This window comes from Peromyscus californicus, unplaced genomic scaffold, assembly GCF_007827085.1.
Source record: "Peromyscus californicus insignis strain IS unplaced genomic scaffold, ASM782708v3 Scaffold_22__1_contigs__length_63687245, whole genome shotgun sequence".
NCBI classification, from domain to species: domain Eukaryota; kingdom Metazoa; phylum Chordata; class Mammalia; order Rodentia; family Cricetidae; genus Peromyscus; species Peromyscus californicus.
The window spans coordinates 39,982,960-40,006,154 of NW_026294525.1; the positions used below are offsets into that span (position 1 = coordinate 39,982,960).

General features: G+C 35.2%; 1 protein-coding gene across 3 annotated transcripts in view; it reads left to right on the forward strand.

Annotated features, from left to right (window-relative positions):
* The window catches only part of Trdn (triadin), a 394,997-nt gene that overhangs the window by 79,121 nt on the left and 292,681 nt on the right, over positions 1-23,195 (forward strand). For all 3 annotated transcript variants that reach the window (XM_052751301.1, XM_052751302.1, XM_052751303.1), the window contains exons 3-4: positions 21,384-21,545; positions 22,587-22,619. In XM_052751301.1, coding sequence (XP_052607261.1) covers positions 21,384-21,545; positions 22,587-22,619 — 195 coding nt within the window. The remainder of the gene's footprint in view (positions 1-21,383; positions 21,546-22,586; positions 22,620-23,195) is intronic.

The window sequence follows — 23,195 nt, forward strand, 5'->3', positions numbered from 1 at the left end:
GGAAAGTCAGCATGCTGAGAGTTGAGAGGACAGATGGAAACAAAGTAGAGGATAAGGACAGATTGTAACCTTCATCTGTTTCTCACCAGCTCAAGTGGAAACGATTTAGGTGAGGTATTGGTCATGAACTGCTATGCCATGCCTTAGAGAACTGTGAAGGAGACAGGCCATCAGGAAGTAGAGACCAAGCAGGATGTTGCAACACAAGAATCACCAAAGTACTAGGGAAAATGTGAAAAGACACACCCAGCATCAACCTTCACAGGGCAAACTATGGCTACATCACCTCTTACATTCTGCCTTCCTTTTTCCGACTCCAAACTTGCCTGGAAGTTTCTATCTAGGGAAATTTGAGGAAATGCACTTCTGCTTTACTGACTTCATAGGGGATGAAGCCTACCCCTGGGATATCTATATAGCTTAACAATCCAAAACAGGGTGCTCTTGGGGAGCTATTAATAGCTACAAGAGGAGAAAAGCCAGCACTCAAGATGTAGGATCACTCTGCTGTTATGCTCATTGCCTTTACTTCTCCCCTGGAAATTAAAGGCCAATGGAAACGTGTGAGGAAGAAAAGAAATTTGGTCCCTTAGTAACAGAAGCTGGGTTCTCTTGAAGGTTGCTGGAGGCCTGACTCAAGCTTCTACAGATTAAACCAGTGAGCCCTTACAGAAACAGGGTTGGCTGCAGTTCTCTGAGGACTAAAATTAGTGCACTTGATTGAAATGTCCTACAAATACCTTCTGTTGTTCTTGAAGGGACAGGTTTCTCTTTAAACAATAACAAGTCTAAACAAATAGTGTTTCGTAAGAAATTACTTATGATTTTCCTCGGACTCAGAGTATGTGAAAATATTATAGTAATTTTAGAATTTCTTGCACAAAACAAGGGTCGTAATCTACTCTCCTTACCACAACAGGGAAAAGTTATCAGACATTGTATCAGGGTGGCTATCACTATTCAGAAAATTTCCCAAATGTCCCACAAAGCATACTCATTTCAAAAGCAGATCAGTAATTAGAAGAAAATGATCTATGTGAAGAATGTATACCTGGCATAAGGGAGGCAATTACTCATAAAATGTAACTTGAATTTGAACCCTATTAGGAGGAAATAAGATCAGTAATCTGAGAAGAAAGATGGCAATGATGTGATGGTGTAAGCATCAATTTATTATGAAAGTCTTGCAGACATTCCTCAAATGTGTCTTTTAAATAGATTTTCTAATGAGGTGTGCCATTTATCTGTTGCTCTGGAAATTAACTCCCCTGAAGTTTTTCCTTTTCTTGGCACTTATCCCAGTTAAGCAGGTGTACTGCTTATTAGGAAGTGAGTTTAGCAGAGTGAAATTATTTGGGGGAAAATCTCCAATTTAGACCCAAAGAATAAGTTTAACTTACGTCTTCCTGTCTATCAATCATCTATCTATCATCTGTCTCTCTGTCTCTGTCTCTCTCTATCAGTCTGTCTATCTATCTATCTATCTATCTATCTATCTATCTATCTATCAATCATCTATATATATCCATCTATATGTTATGTATCTATGTATCTATCTGTACCTATGTATCTATATATCTATGTATGTATTTATATATTTATGTATCTGTCTTTCTATCTAATCTATCTATATATCATCATCTGTTTATCTATCTACCAATAATCTATCTATCCACCAATTATCTATCTATCTATCTATCTATCTATCTATCTATCTGTCTATCTATCTTCTATCTTCCATCATCTATCTCTTTTTGTTTCCCTGACTATCTTTTACCTAGTTGCCTACCTAACTAACTGCAGCTGTATATAAAGAAGCATTTGTTACTGTGGATATGCATATATATATGTATATATATACATATATATATACATATATATATGAGTTGGGCTGAACACAACAGATTTTTAGACTTTATCAATTCTTATGTGTTCTTGGATTGAAACAATGCCTGTTATTTTGTGTGCTTCTTTCTGTAATTAAAGTCTTATCTCAAAGTGCACATTTTTTGCCAATTTCTCAGGCAATCTTGTTCTTTAGGCCACTATGACTAAAAGGATGCATTTTATTTCCAGTTCCCTATGCTTAAAAATACACTTAAGAACCAGAGGGTTCTATATATAGTCCACTGATCCCTAGTTGATAAAAATTTAATGATCCTTCAGGACCTGAGGAAAAAGATAATGAAAAATATGTTCATTTATGTTCATTCTAAATGTTAATTTTTAGCCATAATACTATATAATTTCTATATTTTTGGTCTTGAAATATCTTTGTTGGAGATATGGTAAAACTATATTTACATTATTTATATTATTTTTTAAAATTAAAATTTGAAAATTCTGTGTCACCTAGGTAATGAGTTGCAGAATCAAGATATCCAATAATACAAAACCATTCACATTTTTGTTTTGCTTTGAAATAGGATCTCTCTCTCCCTCTCTCTCTCTCTCTCTCTCTCTCTCTCTCTCTCTCTCTCTCTCTCTCTCTCTCTTTGGTTTTTCGAAACAGGGTTTCTCTGTGTAGCTTTGGTGCCTTTCCTGGATCTCTCTCTGTAGACCAGGCTGGCCTTGAACTCATAGAGATTCACCTGCCTCTGCCTCCCAAGTGCTGGGATTAAAGGTGTGTGCCACCACCACCCGGCTAGGATCTCATCATGTAACTCTGGATGTCCTGGAAGTCACTATGTAGACCATACTGACCTCAGATTTACAGAGATTCACCTGCCTCTGCCTCCCAGGAGCTGGGATCAAAAGAATGTGCCATCACACATATTTAATATTTGAGCTAGCTCAAATATTAAGATTTTAAAAGATAAATATTATAATACACCATACCGTATACTGAGACTCATTTTTTTTTTTTTTTACATTTAGCCATCATATATCATATAGTGCTGTTTGAATTTATATTTTTAGGGAAACCTTTCCATAACTTTAACAAATGTGTCCATCATAATTTCTACATCTTATTTATTGTGTATGTGAGTTTGTAAAAGTGCACACACGCCTTGGGTGGTGGTGGCGCATGCCTTTAATCCCAGCACTCAGGAGGCAGAGGCAGGCAGATCTCTGTGAGTTTGAGGCCAGCCTGGTCTACAAAGTGAGTTCCAGGAAAGGCACAAAGCTACACAGAGAAACCCTGTCTCAAAAAAAAAAAAAAAAAAAAAAAAAAAAGCTCACACATGCATGCCAAAGCATGCAATATGGAGGTCACAGATCAACTTGTGAGAGTTTTTTTTCTCTCTATGAAATAGATCCTAGAGATGGAACATAGTACCTGTCATGGCAGCAAGTGATCTTACGTACTGAGTCATCTCACCACACATCATTGTAATTTCCTTCTGTGTTATTTAGTAATATCGCTTTTTAAAAGTTGTATATATTTCACTATGTGTGATGTAAAAATCACACATCTTCTCCACTGATCTGCTGCAATCTTTGAAGAGCCTCCACACTGACTTCTGTAGTTGCTGCATTTTACTACTATACTAGTCTGTAATGTATACTACTAAACTGTATACTACTCTAATCTCATCATCAGTGTGTGAGGAATCTTTCATCTTCCATATTCACACCTCTGGTTTTGTGTAATTTTTATGATATTTTCTCAATTTGGGTGAGATGAAATGTCAATGTAGCTTTTTTTTAAATATATTTGAATTTCTTAAATAGCTAAGACATTTGAAACAATAGTCATATATGTTTTGACCATTTGTACTTCATATTTGGGTATCCATTTCATTTGTTTATTTATTGATGAGAGTTTTGGTAGTTATTTTTTACTTCGTTATGTATTCTATCTATTAATCCCCTTTCAGATGTATATCTGAGAAAAATTTTCTTCCATTTTGTTTGCTTTCTCTTCATTTACTGCTTTCTTTGTTGTACAAAATATTTTTTAATTCCATGCAATCTCATTTATCAATTATTGTAATTATTCTGAACTATTGCATCTCTTTTTATGTTTAGTTTTACATGTTAGTATATTTTATTCTAGTAGTTTTAAAGCTTTAGGTTCTATATTAATGTCTTTGCTTTATGTTCTATTTTTGTTAAATTTTATATTTCTTTTGAAATATAGCATGCAAAATAATGGGTTTTATTACTGCATTTTTGTGTGTGAAGATAAGCATAGGTAGTGTGTGTGCACGTGTTTGTGTGGCTGTATGTACATGAACACATATGTATGTAGGCCATAGGTTGATTTCCAATATCTTCTTTAATTACATTCTCTCTTATTTTTGAGACAAAGTCTCTTCTTGGATTTGCAGAGTATTTACTTGGCTAATTTGTCTGGCTAATATGCCCCAGGATTTACCTGTCTCTATTTCCCCCCAGGACTGGGTTTTAAACCACAGAAATCCTTTATATAGATGATGGGATTCAAATTCAGGTCCTCAAGCTTGAAGAACAAGAGTACCCAATGTGGCATTTCTCTGCTTATCCATATTAATGCCCTGCCATTTTGATTTTGTTGCTATGTCTTTGTAACAACAATAGACATCAGACACTGTGAAACCTCTAGAATCCTTCTTTTTCTTCAGGATATGTTGCCTATTGGTATCATTTGTGCTTCTAGTTGAATTTAATGATTGAAATACCAATTTATGTGAACATTTTCCTTAAAATTTTTATAGGGATTTTGTTAAGTCCATAGATTTGTTAAGTACAAATAATTCTACCAGTTCATGAGCATGGGAGATATTATCATCTTCTGGTATCTTTTTCTATTTTTTTAGTGTTTTCAATTTTATGTGGCAGAGTTTTAATTCCCTTGTTAGATTTAGTCTTACATTTATTCTTATGACATTTTTAGACTACTGTAAATAGGGGTAATTTATTTATTTATTTGTTAGCATATCCATTATTGGTGCATGGAGAAACTGTTGATATTTTCTACTGACTTTGTAGCTTACTACTTTGTTGAAGATGCTTATTATATCTAAGAGTTTTTGATGGTGTTTTGAGGGTCTTGTAAGAATATAGCCTCTGAAGGCAGAGATAATTTGGCTTTCTTGTTTGCTATTTATATCTCTTCCATCTTTTTCTTTTCACCTATGCGCTAATTCTCAGGCTGTCCTTCAAATACAGTGATATTCATTAAGAGTGGAGATAGAGACACTTTTGTCTCATTCTTGATTTTAAGAGAAATGTTTTCAGATCTTCTTTACTTCGCATAATGCTAGTCATTGCTTTATCACTTTTAAAAACTTTTATTGCAACAATATATGTTCCTCTGTTCTTAAGAGTTTTTAGTCATGAAGGGATGTGAAGCTTTATCAAAGATCAGTTTTTCATGTATTGAAATGATCATGTGATTTCTTTCTTTGGGTATATTTATGTGCTGTACTGCATAATGCATTGTGTATGTTAGAACACCACTGCATGCCTGAAAATAAGCATGCTTTGTCATGGTATATGGTCTTTTAAATATGTTATTAAATTTGGTATGAAAAAAGTTGAGCATTTTTGTATCTGTATGCATCATGATTTTTTTTTGTCTTTTAGTGTATTTTTGCACTTGATTACCAAAGTTTTATTGGTTTTGTAAATGTTTGGTGGTATTATTTTGGTTTCTATTTTATAGACTAATTTGAAGAACATTATCATTAGTTCATCTTTAAAATATGGTAGAATTTATCTGTGAATCCATCCTATCTTGGATTATTTTTCGTTGGGAAGCTTAACTATTTCTTTGACCCCATTGATACTTGTAGATCTCTTTTAAGTTGTTTGTATCATCTTAATTTGATTTGGAAGATTGTAAGTGCCTATAAATATATTCATTTCTTTTACATTTTCCATCCCCTTGGAATGTAGGCTTTAAAATTATCCCTTAAAAAACTCTGAATTTTATTACTGTTTATTATAATATAATATATTTTAATCTTTAGTTTTATTAATTATCTTTTTGTCTTATCTCTTTTTATGATTAGCTTGGTTAGGTGTATAATTATATTAACCTGGTAGAATTCAGATGATGAAAATAATTTTAAAACCATCTCCAAGTTTAGACCACAAAATCTCAATGATATGGACTTTTTTGTTCATCTTAATGTTTTTATTTGCATCCCTACTTCCTGATACATATTTTTTAATGAGATTTCTATCTTTAAAGTTGAAGCTGTTTTATTAATTTGTTTAAGCATACAAAGCAGGTATTATGGTTAGTGTTGTCAACTTCACAGAGTCTAGAATCACACTGAAGTTTTGCCTCTGGACTTGCTGGTAGGTGATTATCTTGCTGTCCTTAATTGAGAATGGAAGATCCACCCACAGTGAGTGTCACCTGTAGCTGGAGAGTTTCTCTCCGGGTCCTGCCAAACCCCCACAGTCCTGCAGCCCACTTATAAAATAATCACTCAGAGGCTTATATTACTTATAAACTGTATGGCTGTGACAGGCTTCGTCCTATCTAGTTCTTATATCTTAAATTAGCCCATTTCTATAAATCTATACCTTGCCATGTGGCTTGTGGCTTACCGGTGTCTTACATCATGCTTCTCATTGTGGTGGCTGGCACTCTCTCTCTCTGCCTTAGCCTTCCTGTTCCCAGAATTCTCCTCTCTCTTTGTCCTGCCCATACTTCCTGCCTGGCTATTGGCCAATGAGCACTTTAATTATTAACGAATAAGAGCAACACATTCACAGCATAGAGAACATTCCACAGCAGTCACCATTCCCTAGTCAAAACCCTTGATTCTAAACATGTACACAAAGAAGCTGATCACAGCATTAATTCAACACTCTTGGTTTCTGAACGCGGATGCAATGTGAGCAGCGTTTGCCTCAAGCTCCTGCTTCTTTGACTTGCTTTTGAATAGTTAAGAAGCACCAGTTGTCAAGATATGCTCATCTAGGTGTTTAAGAGATGGCTCAGTGGTCAAGAGCACTTGAGCAAATGCTGTTCTTGCAGAGGACTACAAGGGCTCACCTACATTGGACAGCTCACAATTTCCTGTAACTTTAGCCCAGGGAAATCAGATATTCTCTTAGGTCCTCCACAGAAACTGATTTATTTCTGTCTGTCTCCCTGTGTCTGTCTCTGTCTGTCCATCTCTTCCCCAGTTCACAAGTGCACCCCTACTTAATAAAATAATAAAAAAAATCCCAAGAAGATATTCTTATATAAATCATTCATTCATACTGTCTCTTTTTTGTTTGTTCATTTAACTTATCATATCTAGCTAAGCAAGCAATTCCATAGGAATGATTTTTAAAATTATTTCATTAGACATGTTATATAAGACAAGCATAATGCAAGTATATGAGACACTGTGAACATATGTATCCATATCCTACCATCCTTGCTCTTTCCTCTCTTTCTCATTTCTCCCTTGTTAGGCTTCTTCTTTCACACTATGGGTACCTGTGTAAATTTACATCTCTATGAGATCTAAGGCCCACAAATGAGAGCAAATATGATCTTTGTCTTTTTGAGACCAACTTAGTTTTTGTTTAATTGGAATGATATTTTGGATTTGCCTATGCTTGAGCTAAATTAATTTTGTTTCATGCTAGCTTGGCAGCAATCTATAAATGTACAAATACTTGTTTTTTAATTCCTTGTTATACCTATGAGTCCAAAGATACTTCATTCTATGTGTAGCATAGGTATGGAAAGATATATCCTACCTTCTAAAACATGATGATCATAGCTGACATTCCTATAATCAAAGGTAGTATCAGCATAAACAGAAGACATTTATTTAAACAGAAATTTATAAGACCAAGGCCTTTTCAAAACTGATGACCAAAATGGCCATGAAAACTAATTTTTATGCTTTGGTTTGATGCCAAAATGGCAGCCTTCTCAAAAGGTGGTCGGAATGAATGAAACAAAGCCAAGGGTGAAAGACTAGGAGAGGCTACAGAAAAGGCTTGCTCTATTTATTTCTGGCTCTCTGTTGTCACCATTCTTTCCCCTGGGATGATGAATGCCTTCTCTAATAAAAGTCTTATGACTTACCATCAGATAAGGTGAGTTGTTTATGACTCGTGTTCACACACATACACAAGGAGATTATAATATTAATACGATTTTTTTGGGGGGGGTGAAGTTATCTTTATCAGTGTTTCTAGTTTCCGTGGCCCACTCTAGATAGAGGGATTCTAGTTTGTAAAGCATCCTTCATGGGGAAAAACAAAACAGGAGAAAGAATAGCAAGACTGAGCATTCCAAAATATCATACTTTTGGAGTATGATTTTTCTGAGTGCCAATAGTTGCATTCTGCCTTGAAATTCCCCAAATGATGAACTGTAACCTGTAATTATAAGATAAAACAATTTTTTCTCCTGTAAAAAAAAGATACCTATTTTTCTATTAGTAAAAATCTCATATTTTTGCATGCTTAGTTTTTAAAGTACAATACAATCCCTAGTGTTCATGGCATAGGTAAAGGAACTCAAACCTTGTTTATGCCTTTGTTTGTAACACAGAAAGTCTTCTATTTGTCATGAGTCTAGCACCAGTTAGCTGGACTATCTTAGACTTCAATATTTGCAGCACAGTTTGCTGGTATTGGGAGGCAGTGGGAAACTGCACTTATATTTGCCTATAGTCATGTTCCTCGTTGCCTCAAACATAGCAGTTGAGTGAAAACAGAGTCATTCAGGTTCCATCTAAGCACACATTGCCAAATAACTGAAGACTGAAGGTGCATAGATAATATTAAACTGAGAGAGTCTTAAAAGCAGGGGTAAAATACCCATGCCTCCCATGTTAAAAAAAAACTTAATTTAGTGTTCCTTTATTTATTTATTGCTCCTTTGTATAAACCTCTTCCTAGAAATACAAATGTGTATGTGATATAAACTAAAGTAAATAGAGGAAGAGAATGGAAGAGGGTTGGATAGACTGAGAGCAATGATTTTTGTTTTTGCTTTTGCTTTTTGTTTTGTCTTGTTTTAGGTTGTTATTTCTTAATGTGTACTTATGCAGTTTTGACCTAAGGGCCTTATTTTATAGTTAAAAATATAGAAAGAAAAGAACAGCCATTAATATTTGGAATCATAGTGAAATGAATTAATCTCCATCACATTACCATCATGAGTAAAGAATTACTTTCAATGTTTTTGAGACACAATCTGACCCTGTCTTTAGTGTAACAGAGTTCAAATACCCAAAACTTCTGTCATTCTTTCTATCATAAGTAATTTTGACATTTTAGTTACACTTGCAACTTCGTACAATAAAGAGGGAAAATTATAGTGTTCTGCTCAAGGTCAACATTTTAACACAAGAGAGAGTGCTGTGAACATTAAAAACAAAGATGATGAATCCCATGTTCTAAAATTTTGTTTGGAAATAGGAGATCAGGCAGTTTGTTGGCATTTCTTGACCTGTGGTTCCATCTCTCCAAAAAGTTCAAGGTCATGACAACTCAGTGCAGAAAGGCTTTTGATAAGTTTTTTAGCTTTGAAATACCATTTGTATTGGAAGTTGGACTTAGTAAGTGGCTGGCTGCAGATAAGCACAAAAACAAAGCAAAATCAGTTTTGAACATTTTCTTCCATTGCAAAAGAAAGAAACTGGATCTGGAGGGATGGATCGGTGACTAAGATCACCTGTTTCTCTTACAGAGGACTCCAGTTTTGTTCCACATAACCATGTGGTGTCTCACAACTATCCCATTAGTCACTCTAGTTGGAGGATGCCCAACACCTTCCCTTGACCTCCAAGAACACTAGACATACAAGTGGTGCACTTACATACACATAGACATAAATCTCATACACATAAAAATAAATAAAGCTTTCAATAAAAGGAAAAATGATTTAAAAATACATATAAGATATGCATGTACTATAAAATTATAAAATAAAATATGAGTATAAGGATCTGGGGGTAAGAATCTATACCTAGGTGATATATGCATATATACATAGGTATGTTTGTGCATTTGATGCATTAGAACAGAAGGACAGGACATTTTCAAGAGCATGTTAAGAGTAACTAAAATTAGTAAATGTTGATGCTCATGGACAGCAGAACAGTCATTTCCCATTTTGTCTTTCACCAGGTAGAAATGGATTTTTAGAATTCTTACACTTGCACAGTTTGGGCAGAGTGGGAGTGAAAGAAAGCTTCTACCCAATCTGTAAGTCAGGAGGCAGGGGAGTGAACTGTCTGCCCTTAGATGGTCATTTCGGGGACCAATGCAGTAGTGCACACATGTTATTACTGATCTCCTGGCTTCCATGCTTGGCAAGGGACAGCAGCTATGCCTGCAAAAATGACGGCTCTGCCAGATTTTCCACTGGTTTCTCCCACTCCTGGGTAAAGTGCATATTCAGCTCATGAAGAGGGACAGCAGTTTATCCTGAGAATTACCACTATCACTGAGCATGCAGACGTGAAGGTCACAGGAGTAGGGCAAATTAGAATTTATGGTCGTGGATTTCATCCCATCCCCTGCGGGCTGCAATTGCCTTGCTCCTTCCACCATCCATCTTCCCTCTAGTTCTGATTTCAGACTCCAATACCACATGCAGCCATCTAACCCTCTCATAGACTGCGGGTTATATAAAATCAAATCGGATCAAGACATCCTGTATCACTGATGCACAGCTATTTTGCTTTTGCACTCAATGATTTAACCCTAAATGATAGTCTGGGAAACAAAAGGATTGTATATAATATTCAATCTATTCCTATCTAAAATTTCCTTAGTTACTTATTTATCTTGGCATAGAGGGTTTGTTTTTTAGTTCTAGTCCCTTTTAACACTAATAGTTTTGTTTCTTCTCTCTTTTATCCTCCTATGCTTTTAATTAATTATTTGTTTCCTATCTCAGTCATGAATTCCTCTAATCTACCCAAAGTCCACTATTAAGAAAGTCTGGCTACCTGATAACAAAGTTAGAAGAATGAGGAAATCGTAGTGTAAAAATATGAATAACATTGTAATCTTCCTAATATCCTCTCTTGTATTGTAGACTAATAAATTCTTATGCATATAAGCAAAATTTGTTCTGTAATCTGGATATTGCTACTGCCATTTTCCTAGGTAGATAATTATTGCTGTTATGAAAAACCATGACCAATAGCAAGTTGAGGAGAAAAGAGTTTATTTGTCTTATACTTTCGCATCTTAGTTTATCAATGAAGGAATCAGGACAGGAACTCAAATAGGGCCAGAACCTACAGTCAGGAGCTGATGCAGAGACATTGGAGTGGTGCTGCTTACTAGTTTACTCATCATGACTTGCTCAGCCTGCTTTCTTAGAGAACCCAGACCCATTAGCCTCAGGTGGCTCCACCCACAATGAGTTGGGCCCTTACCCATCAATTGCTAATTAAGAAAATACCCTACAGGCTTGCCCACAACCTGATCTTATGGAGGCATTTTCTCAATTGAGGTTTCCTCCTTTCCAATGACTCCAACTTGTGTCAAGTTGACATAAAACTAGCTAGCACAGCCATTTCTGTCAACTAAGTTTTCCCCTCAAGCAATGATTAAATTGCTCTGGCCTAGGCCCGGGTGTCAATTGCTAAAATGCTTTAGCTGATTTTTTAAGAAGCATATTAAATATTTAATTTTGTAAAATTTCCCAAGATTTATCATGTAAATCTGTTTATTCTTCTACTATATCTCTACCTCATTGTGTTTTATAATTATCTTGTTACATGTTTATTTTATAGTTTATGAGTCCTGTAAGAGAAAAATACTTTACTGTTTTTATTTTTATTTAATTCTACCTAGTGTTCTTGAGTGATTATTAAAATTGCTAAACAAATGGAATAATACTTTTTATATTATCATTTGCCCTGAGTAGACAGAAAATGTCATATGTCCATTAGGACTTTTATAAAGTGAATCTTCTCAATAAGATTAAAATTAGAAGTATTCATTAACTGTATTGAATTGTGTCCTAAGTGGTGTTTTTTGGGAGTATAGATAACATAATCCATAGAATTTCAATCTATATACTAAGTGACTTTTCAGACACTGAAATATTCAGGACTATTCTAGAACAAAGCACCAAGCCAAAACACCAGAATGAGGAGATGCGTTGTTTGTTCTGTAGCAGCCTAACCTTGTTCTGATAGATGACAGAAATTAATACTGGAAATTAAGTAGAAAAGAAGAAAATATGATGTTATCACAAATTCCTTGAGTGCATTGCTGATTTCTCCAGTTTGGGCTTAATTTTCAATTTGAAATAGACAATCAGAAGACCCTGAAACAGGTGTTTGACTCTACTGTGGCAATGAAGATTAAAGGTAACAATTCTGACCTCCTTGTAATCAATCAAAATACACAAGACTAGTGGTCCATTATATAAGAAATTATTATAAAATTACTACACTTAATAAGCTTTTGAAACAACCCCTTGACTGAACATCCCATTGCTAAAGACACAAATTTACAGTGCATGTAAGAACAACCCAGCACCTACATCTACAGCTCAGGAAACAGTTTGGAACAGAGAGGATAGAAAGACTGTAAAAACAAAAACAAACAAACAAAAATGTCAATTTCCTATTTGTTTCTTTTTAAATATCTAAGCAAAATATTGTTGATGTTAGAAATTCCAGTGCCCAAAGTCTCATAAGACAACTGAGTTGACAGGGAGGTTCTTTAATGCAATTGTGCTTTGTTTTAAATTAAGTTCATATTTCTTGTATACCTTTGATTTTATTGAGAATCATACATGAATACCATAGCTACATCCTTTTCACTCCTTCCTTCCCCCTTCCAACTCTTCTGCACACCTACGTCCTCACCAGTTCATAACTTCTTTGATTGTTATTATATACACATGCAAATCACTTTTACACACACCTACGTAAATACAGCTTGCTTAGTACATTTAATGTTGCTTGTATACATATACATTTAGGACAGACCACTTGGGATCAGATAACCCAATCAGGGGATGTGTCCTGGTAAAGACGGATTCTTCGAATCTCAGCAGTCCTCACTTGCCTGTAGCTCTTCATCTAGACGTAGGGCCGTGTGCAATTTTCCTGATCTACTTTGGCATGTCAATTTGTGTTGTCACTGTTCGGATCTTGTTTATGGAACAATAGTCTTGAGATTTCATGGGCCCAGCTTCCCTGTCACAGAAAGAAGGCACTATCCCACAGTAGCCAACTTGACCCTCTGTTGGTTTGTTTACACATTTGCATCTCCTCTTTTCCAAACTGTTTGTGTGTAGGTGCTGTACTGTAAATATATCAGTTGCTTCTGAATTTTGATTAGTTATTGATTTCTGCAATTGTCTCCATCTGATGCAAAAAAGAAGCTTCTTTGCTGGGGGTTGTTGAGACTGTATTTATTTGTGGCTATAAGAATAAATATTTAGAATGCAGTCAGGGTTATACTGGGTTAGGAAACTGAAAGTAGTAGGTTCTCTTAGTTCAAAGGCTTCACCAGCCACACGTGATTGTCTAAACTATAGGGCCAGGCATGACCCTAAATTTCCTCCTCTTGTTTATTAATTCAAATAAGATCTCTGTATTTTATGCCAGGTTATAAGTGTCACAACTGAGCATTTTAGAATATCTTGCCAATTTGATCATTGTCGTGGCTCCTTAGAGTTATAGTTGGGCATAAGTTCATAGCCCATTTTTAAATTGAGTGTTTTGTTGTCTTGATCCTTTGTGTTTTGAGTTCTTTCTATATTCTGTTCATTAATCTTCTATCAGTTGTATAGCTGACAAGGATTCCCTCTCACTCATGGTCTTCCTTTTCACTCTGTTGATTATTTTCTTTGCTATAGAAAGACTTCATAGTTTTATGAGGTCCCATTTCTCAATCACTGACCCTAATTCCTGAGTAAATGCAATACTTTTCAGAAAGTCCTTTCTTACAAATATATGATAGGGTACTGCTTATGTATTCTTTCAGTTTCAGCATTTCAGATTTCACACTGAGGGCTTTGATCCATTTAGAATTGATTTTTGAGCAGGTTAATAGGTATTGGTAAAATTTCATTTTTGAACATCCAGTGTTCCCAGCACCATTTGTTGAAGATGCTTGTTTGTCAAATATCAGAGGGTTGTAGTTACATGTGCTCATTTTTGACTCTTCTATTTTGGTCTACTGACTGACATGTTTGTCTTTGTGAGAGTACCATGCTGTCTTTATTACTATCACTCTGTAATATATCTAGCAATCTGGTACAGTAATCCCCAGAGAACTGTTGCTCAGGATTTTGTTGGCTATTTGAAGTCTCCTGTGGTTCCATGCAAGTTTCACGATGCTGTTTTCTTCTGCAGTGATGAGTATTGTGGGGATTTGGGTTGGGATTGCACTGAAATTGCAAAGTGCTCTTGGTAGGATTTTTTTCCACAATATTAATTTTAGCAATCTATGATCATGGAAGAACTTTTTCTACGTCTAATGTCTTCAATGATCTCTTTCTTCAGAGATTTAAAGTTTTAATTATGTAAGTTTTTTACCTCCTTGGCTAGGTCTATTTTTATGGTTTTTTTCTAAAGAATATTGTGAATCAGAGTATGTCTATGATCTCTTTCTATTAGACTTTTCATAGTGTACCATAATTACTGCACATTTCTTTTGTGTGCCTGTTCTGTTTTCAAATTTTAAAATATTCTTTGCTTAAGTGGTTCAATTACTCTACTTTATCTTCAAACACTGGTGCTCTCTTTTCTCCTTAATTCCCCTACTAGTAAACCTCCCGCCTGTTTTCTACTCCACCTACTGAGTTTTTCAATTCCATCACCATCTTAATCTGAGTTCTCTTCAATAGTTCCATCTCTTGACTGGAGTCAGTGTTCATACTCTGAATTGTCTTTGTCTTTTTATTTAGTCATGTACTTGTCTTTTCTTGTACAGCACTCAGGCATTTATAGCTATCACCTTTAAGTTCACTAAGCCATTTGTTCATTTCTTCTTTAAATTCCTTGAATTCTCTGATGAAGTTGATGACTATTATGAGGTTATCTTCTATATCGTGGAGTACTTCTAGATGATATTTTTAGAACATTTCTTTAGGACTTTAGGGGCAGGCGTTCTATCCTGGCCATTAATTTTGTTTGTGATTCTGTGATGCGACTTTGACCCATGGACTTCTATCTTTGATTGTGTGTTGGATGTGTGATTGTAGCCTACCTAGGGACAAACTGGTTGAGGATTTGTAGCATTACATGCAGGCATTGGAGTTTGGAGGTGGTGTGTGCAGGTTTGGCTATTAGACACTTCACCAAAGAACGCACTTGAGAAAATTGAGTCTCTATAGCTAACCTTGGGAATATAGGGAGTTCAGGGACAGGTGTGGGGACACTTCTTTACATCTTTATGAACTAATTGAAAGTTAAAGCCAGACTTGACACAGGAGCTAATGTAAAAGTACTTGAATTTCCTAGCCACATTTCTGAATATATACATACATATCCTGTATATATCCTATACATATTGATTCTGTATGTATATATATATATATATGTATGTATATGTATATGTATATTACAAATTATCTCAGTTGAGATGATCCCTCATTTATGTATATGCAGATGTCACTGTTGGGGAATATTATTTTAAGCTGTGTTACTTTTGTTTATGTTGCATTTTTTAAACTCTGTAAATCTGTGTTACTGTGCCTGTTTAAAATACTTGATGGTCTAATAAGGAGCTGAATGGACAATAGTGAGGCAGGAGAGAGAAATAGGTGGGACTGGAAGGCAAAGAGAATACATAGAAGGAGAAATCTAGGAAAAAGAAGAAAGAACAAGGAGCAAGAGAAGGAGAGGGGCCAGCCACCCAGCTACACAGCAAACCATGGAGTAAGAGTAAGATTTACAGAAGAAAGAGAACGGGAAAAGCCCAGAGGCAAAGGTAGATGGGCTAAAGTTTATTTAAGAAAGTTGGCAAGAAACAAGCCAAGCTAAAGCCAAGCATTTATAATTAAGAATAAGCCTCCATGTGTGATTTCTTTGGGAGCTGGGTGGTGGGCTCCCCAAAAGAGCAAAACACCACCAACACAGCACTATTACATCAGTGCAAAATAAATCCAGTTATTAGCCTTCATGAGATGATGTCAATTTCCTCGTTGTGATGATACAGTTTATAATTTTAAAATATCTGAAATTAAAATTTAATTGAATTTAATACTAAGAAACATTTTTATATCATAAACAAAAGTGCTATTGGTTCAGCAACACCAACACTGTATCATATGCTGCTTTAGCCATGTCATCATGAATTCAATTTTTTTCATGTTTTAATCTTTCCTTTCCCAGACGTCTCACCTGATAGCTTCAAAATACCTGAATCAGCTCAGGCATTTCCATGTGGAATAAAATACTTTTTTCATTTTAAACAGCAAGAAATCCCCTCCCAGAATATGCCCATCCCAAATCATACCCTAAAACTGATTATGAATTCATGTTTTGGTTTGTTTGATATCACATAGCACAGTAGTTAGGTCTTGTACAGGAGGTCTAAACATGGATGCAAAACCCGTTTCCATCACTTCCTATCAATGCAAGCTTTCTGAGCTTCAGTTTTACAGTATTTTAAAAAAGAAATAAAACATTATATACACTTCATTGGGTTATCAAGAGAAAAATAGTGAGTTAATACATGTAAATCAATTAGAATAATTTTGAATTACCATTATTTTTTTTGAAAATCCTCATTGTTAGGTGTGAAATTTAACTCACAGAGAAGTGAAAGTTGAGTTACAGGACTGTCTATCTATCCCACCCTCTTTCTCTCTGGTAGTATACATAATGAGATTTATCTTTTCCCATTTATTGAAAAAGATTTTTTTCTCATACAACATATACTGCTTACAGTTTCCCCTCCCTCAACTCCTCCCAGTTTCTCCTCACCTTCCCCTGCCATCCAGATCCACATACTTTCTGTCTCTCAATAGAAAATAAAACAGGTTTCTAAGATACCAAAAAAAGTAACAAAATAAAATATAAGATAATACAAAAACATTCACATTGAAGTTGGAGAAGACAAACCAAAGGAAAGAAAAGAGCCCAAGAGAAGGTACAGGAATCAGAGACTCACTTATCCACACACTCAGGAGTCCTATGAAAACACTAAACTTAAAGTCATAATATTTAGATGAAGACCTTTTGCAGACCCATGTAGGCCCTGGGCTTCCTGGTTTTGTGAGTTATATGAGCTTTGCTTGGCTGTTTTAGAGGACTTTGTTCTCCCAGAGTCTTCTATCCTGTCTTGCTCTGAAACTCTTTCTACCTTCTCTTCCATGGGGTTCCCTGAGCTCCTAAGATGGGGATTTGATGGAGACATCCTATTTAGAGCTGAGTGTTCCAAAGTCTCTCACTCTCTGTGTACTATTTGTCTGTGGGTCTCTGTATTTTTTCCCATATGCTGTAAAAGGAAACTTCTCTAGTGATGGCTGGATAAATCACTGGTCTATGAGTGCAGAGATTATCGTTAGGAACTGTTTTATCACTAATTTTATCATTACTCTTTTTTCCTTTTAAAAGACCAGTAGTATTTAGCTTTACCCTAGGTCTCTGGGTTATCTAGTCTCAGGTTCTTGGCAACCCAAGTGATATCAGATATGGGTTCCATCTCCTGGAGTGGGCCTTAAGTCAAATCAGACATCGGTTGGTTACTCCCACGAGCTTTGTGCCATCATTGCCCTAGTGTATTTTGCAAGGAAGACAACATTGTAGATTAAAGATTTTGTGGCTGGGTTGGTGTGTATGTTTCTTCTTTGGTAACCTGGAGAGTACCTTCACAGACCAAAGATACTAGAACATAGGGCTGAAGGTTTTATATGGGCATCAACTCAACCTCTCCATGTTCAATAAGTTGTGTGAGTGTTGTCTTCAGCAATGAGGCCTTGCTGTCAGATTATGGGGAGCAACCTATGATCTTGGCAATAACCCAAGTTGTTTGGAGATTTCCATGGGACTCCTTTGGCCAACAACTCAATTGGATATAACCCTATCTGGTGTGAGGAACTTTATTTGGTAACAAGAGATGGCCACTTGGGACCTGAACCAGGATTATATCTTTTTATAGGTCACTAGTAAGAGTTTTAATTGCCTTGTATAAGATCATTATTATAATGTGGTTTAGGTATGATATCTTTAAACTATCAATTTTATGGATTGTCTTAAATAAATGTGTTAGATTTTTAAAGTAACTATCTGCTTGGTTGAAAATCAGAAGTTCAGTTTCAAGGCAGCAATGTTACCTTCATGAAAATGGCCTGACCTGACTGTATTCTATCCTTAGAGGTACTAAATGCCTCTGGTGTGTTTAATCTTAAGGATAATCAAACTGAAACCAATTTTCTTAGACCTAAATGGGGGTGAGGATAGAGTCTTTATTTATTCCAAAGTGAAAAATCTCATTGCAGTATTCTTCAACCAGAGGGAAGCTAACAGGGCTAAAGTATGTTTATTAAAACTGGTATATAGATCACTACATGTAATCTTTTAAATCACTTAATTGCAATTATAAAATTTTCAATTGCAATTATAAAATTCAATTTTCTTTCCTTTTAACCTCAACATTCAGAGCAATATTTTTCATTGACCTAATGGAGCTACACATTAATGTAGCAAAATAAAATAGAAGGAGCAGAGGTACAGCGACAGTGAATAACTCAGATAGTCTTCCTGACTCTTGCTGTTTTTTAATCTAAGGTTATTGTGCAGCCTTTGTGATCACCATCCCCCACAGCAGTGGTTCTCAACATTCCTAATGTTGCTTTAATACAGTTCTTCATGTTGTGGTGATTCCCCTCCGCCACCATACAATTATTTTTGTTGCTACTTTATAACTGTAATTTTGCTAACTGTTATGAATCATAATGTAAATATCTGATATGCGACCCTTGGGAAAGGATCATTCAACCCCTAAAGGGGTCATGACCCACAGGTTGAGAACCACTGCTCTAAAGAAAACAGGAGCTGAAAAGTTCCCTCTGGAGTTCTCTTCTCTCCTTTCATTCTCTCTTCTCTCTGTGGTATCTGTAAAGTGTACCCTTCCCACTTCAATAACACTGAAAACAAAAGAAAACCACCTAAGATTTCAATTCTCCTTCAAATATCTCTTATTCTTTATCACTGGTAGTAAAGGAGACTCACTGTCTCCAAATTTCTCTCATACCCGAACGAACTCTACTCATATTGTGTGTGGAAAGCCTCACATGAGGACATCCTTAATATTCATCACGTGATTTGTCTGTCATGACTTCCTTTTTTTTTCCCTAACAGCATCATTTGCGACTTGAAAACTCTATTTTTTCTCAAATGATTTTTTTACTTGATTTTTAGCACTTCATGCTCTCCTGGTCCTTTCCTTCACCCCATATTAAATCCAATTGCTTCCCCACTCCCCATTTCTAATGTACCCCCAGCCTTCTAGATACTGCAGTCTTCTTGAGTCTCCTCTCTTAGAGGTCTCACTGAGCATCATGACTTTGATACCGTCCATCCCTTTGGTGCTTTCAAGTTCCTAATTCAAGTAAAGTATTTCTTTTATAGATTAGATGAAGTAGCTACACCCAAGCATCACTGTAGGTGTGTGAAAGGTCTGAATCTCAGCCACTTCTCTACTTCATTCTCCCCTCAATCCAGACCAAACAACAAAAAGCTGATGGTATTTCTCTCCAAGCCTCCCCATCCCAAGTAAATGCCACTGCTACAACCCCAGTATCACACACACAAAATTATAAAATAACATCAGCAAGATGCATACTTGTAATATTTATAACACATTGTTCATTTTTATGTGTTCATTTGTTCAATCGATTTTTTTTACTGTCTAGAGTTCTTTCTCTCTCACATGCTAAGGTAAAATGAAAGCATTTATACATGCACCCTGAGTTGTACTACTGAAGTACATCAGGAGTCCGGTGGCAAGGTACATGTCCTTCTTCCAGTCTGGGATGCACTCTCTAAATTATTTTACTTGGCTCTTCACTGTCTGCCTGTTTATAGCCTGAGATCATTTTAACCCTCAGCACTAAACCTACTCAAACCCTCCAGTGACTTCCTATCTTAATCAGAATGATAGCCTGATTTTGGAACACTTAACCTTTAGATGACATAGTACATTGATTTAATTCTGATCTTTTAAATATATCAAAAGGAGAAGATTGTTTGAAAAGCAAAACTAGTTTTTAAAATTCAGAAAAAATAACTCTAAAACTTAATTACATATTAATGAAAGCTCAGGTGCATTTTATGCAGTATTTCTACATAATCACTCAAGCAGATATTAGAAACTACTTTTCTGTCTTCAGAGAAATTTTCATATGATTAGAACAGCATTTTATAAATTCCAATAAATTTGTATTTTTTTTTCTAATTTAAACTCTCCTTTTATGACTTAAAAAATTTTCCAATACACAATAATAGTGTGAGTTATAGGCTTAAGTTTTACCTAATTCTGTTATTGAAGTTACTAGTAGTTTAAGTTTAAAGAGTTTACATTTAAAAAATTGGGGCTGGAGAGATGGCTCAGAGGTTAAGAGTACTGACTGCTCTTCCAGAGGTCCTGAGTTCAATTCCCAGCAACCACATGGTGGCTCACAACCATCTGTAATAAAAAATCTGGTGCCCTCTTCTGACCTACAGTCATACATGCTGTATACATAATAAATAAATCTTTAAAAAAAATTTTAAGATACTAGAATTTCAAAATGTTTAAATTTAATGAACTTTGCTCAATTTGACAAAATCACCACCTTGATAACTCCAAGTTTCTCTCTGTGTGTGTGTATCTATATCTATATATCTATATCTATATCTATCTATCTATCTATCTATCTATCTATCTATATCTATCTATCTATCTATCTATCTATCTATCTATCTATCTATATATATATATATATATATATATATATATATGGAGAGAGAGAGAGAGAGAGAGAGAGAGAGAGAGAGAGAGAGAGAGAGATACAATCAGTCTTAACTCACCCATAACAAGTTTGTAGGTCTTATGTGAAGATTTACATGGTCATCTTCTCCATGATGCTGTGAGGCATTCCATGGGCCAATGACTTTTTCAACCTTCCTGAACAACTATAACTCAGTGACTTTCAAACTTGTGTAAAGAAAATATATATTATTTGATTTATTCCTAATTTTTGCTACCCAACCCATATATTTAGTTTATAGTCATTACTAAGGTAATTTTCTTTTTGTTAATTCTGTAATGCTTAGTTCCAGATGCTTTAAGTTTTCTCTTTTACATATATATATATATATATATATATATATATATATATATATACACACACACACGTATATTATGTATTTATATACTATTTTATGACCATACTACAGCAGAATATGTATTTCTTTTCTGCAAAAACAAGTAGCCTAGAGATATTTCTGGGAAACAAATTTTCTTAGTTTCTCTGGCAAAGACCGAAGGGTTTCCTTTGTTTTTCTGTCTTTCAGCAAGCTCCATTGCCAAGATTGGCTCAGATCCTCTAAAGTTCGTAAACGATGCTGTGGAGGAAACCACTGACTGGATCTATGGCTTCTTTTCCTTGCTTTCTGACATCATCTCATCTGAAGGTGATGAGGAGGATGAGGATGCAGATGAAGACATTGATAAAGGTACCCAGGGCACAGAGTTGTATCTAACATCCACGACTGGGAATTGGACACGCTTGACATTGGCTAACTGAGGGTTTAGCCCAAAGGAGCACTTGGGCAGGCTAAACTAAAATGGATACATGTCTGAGTACAAAAAGCACTCCAGTAAGCTGCCAAATAGAGTAAATCGCTCTCCATTTGGCTTTAATCTTATAGTTTATCTGCCATTATGGAAAAGATATCAAAATTAAATGCTGCTATTAGAGTGGCATTATAGCAGGGATTCTTAATATAAATAACTATAAAACCACAACAGATTACCCACTTATGAGTTTATTTGAGACAGAGTAGCTATTTTTCAAGTTCATGTCTAGGAGGATTGAAACAAAAATATTAAAACCAACAATGATGTGTTTTGTACAAGTAAGCCATAGTAATAGTCACATGGCGGTAACCAATCTTAATAAAAGCCCAATCAAAACATACAGTGATGGAATCAAATGGAGGCATAGAATGGAAAGATACATTTTAAATGTAACACAAGTTAGCAGCTCACAAATAATGAACGAAAGTAAATGGAAGAACAAGCTGTATATAAATTGGCATCTAGCTGGTTTACAAAGGAGAAAGTACACTGATCCAGTCTGTTAAATAAAATTTAAAAAAAATGGTTACTCTTACTCATCCAAGATTATCCATTCAGTCTTACCCAGCAGGAAAATTTTGACTATTAGAAACCCTTTTATGACTTTGTCTGAATTTATTTCTGTTCTGGCCCTGTGAGAAGTGACAATAAACAGAGAAAATTGAAATTAATATGATGCATGAGCTCTAATGCAGTAACTTGGAGCACTGCTCAATTTTATTAAACTCATAAAATGAAACCATCTTAGGTGAATATATATAAACAAAGAATGTACTTTGGAATTTAGGTAGCAAAGTATGCAAGAATCATGACTATTGAAAGCAATAGCTTGCAAAAAATGAGTAAATAGCAAAACATGAGTAAATAGCAAATCCCTGCTACCAGATATGCTAATTTTCTATTTTTTCTTGATTTAGGAGAAATAGAAGAACCTCCCTTGAAAAGAAAAGGTTGGTTTGTCCATTTTCCAGTGTTTTCTTTCATATATATATATATATATATATATATATATATATATATATTATTTTGAGCATGACTTAGATGCTTCTCACTTGTATTGTTACTTAACATGTTTCTTATATACAGGTTTGTTTAACAAGAGTGTGTAAAGCTCATAATTAGAAAGAAATGCTGACCTCCTAGTGAGCTCATCCAAATATTTTTCAGTTATTATTTTAGTGGAGGTCAGTGCATTTGTATACCTCTGTCTGTATATGGACCAATGTAGATTGGGATTTCTTCAGTGCCAGAGAATTCTGTAGCTGTGAAAATGGTCCAGAAATTGATGAGGCCCATATTTACTTTTATTATGATCAGATTTACTCAGTGTAAAAGTTTAAGCTCTTTGCTTTTCATATTTTATGGTCAATATTTTGTATCTCAGGTAATGACAATGATATATAATAGCCACCATAGTGTGGATCATGTGATCTTGGGGGAAAAGTCATATCAGTAAATGTATATATTGGTCATTCCCAAGGGAATAAGTTGCCTGGGATGTGTGGAAATGATGTAGAGCATTTCCT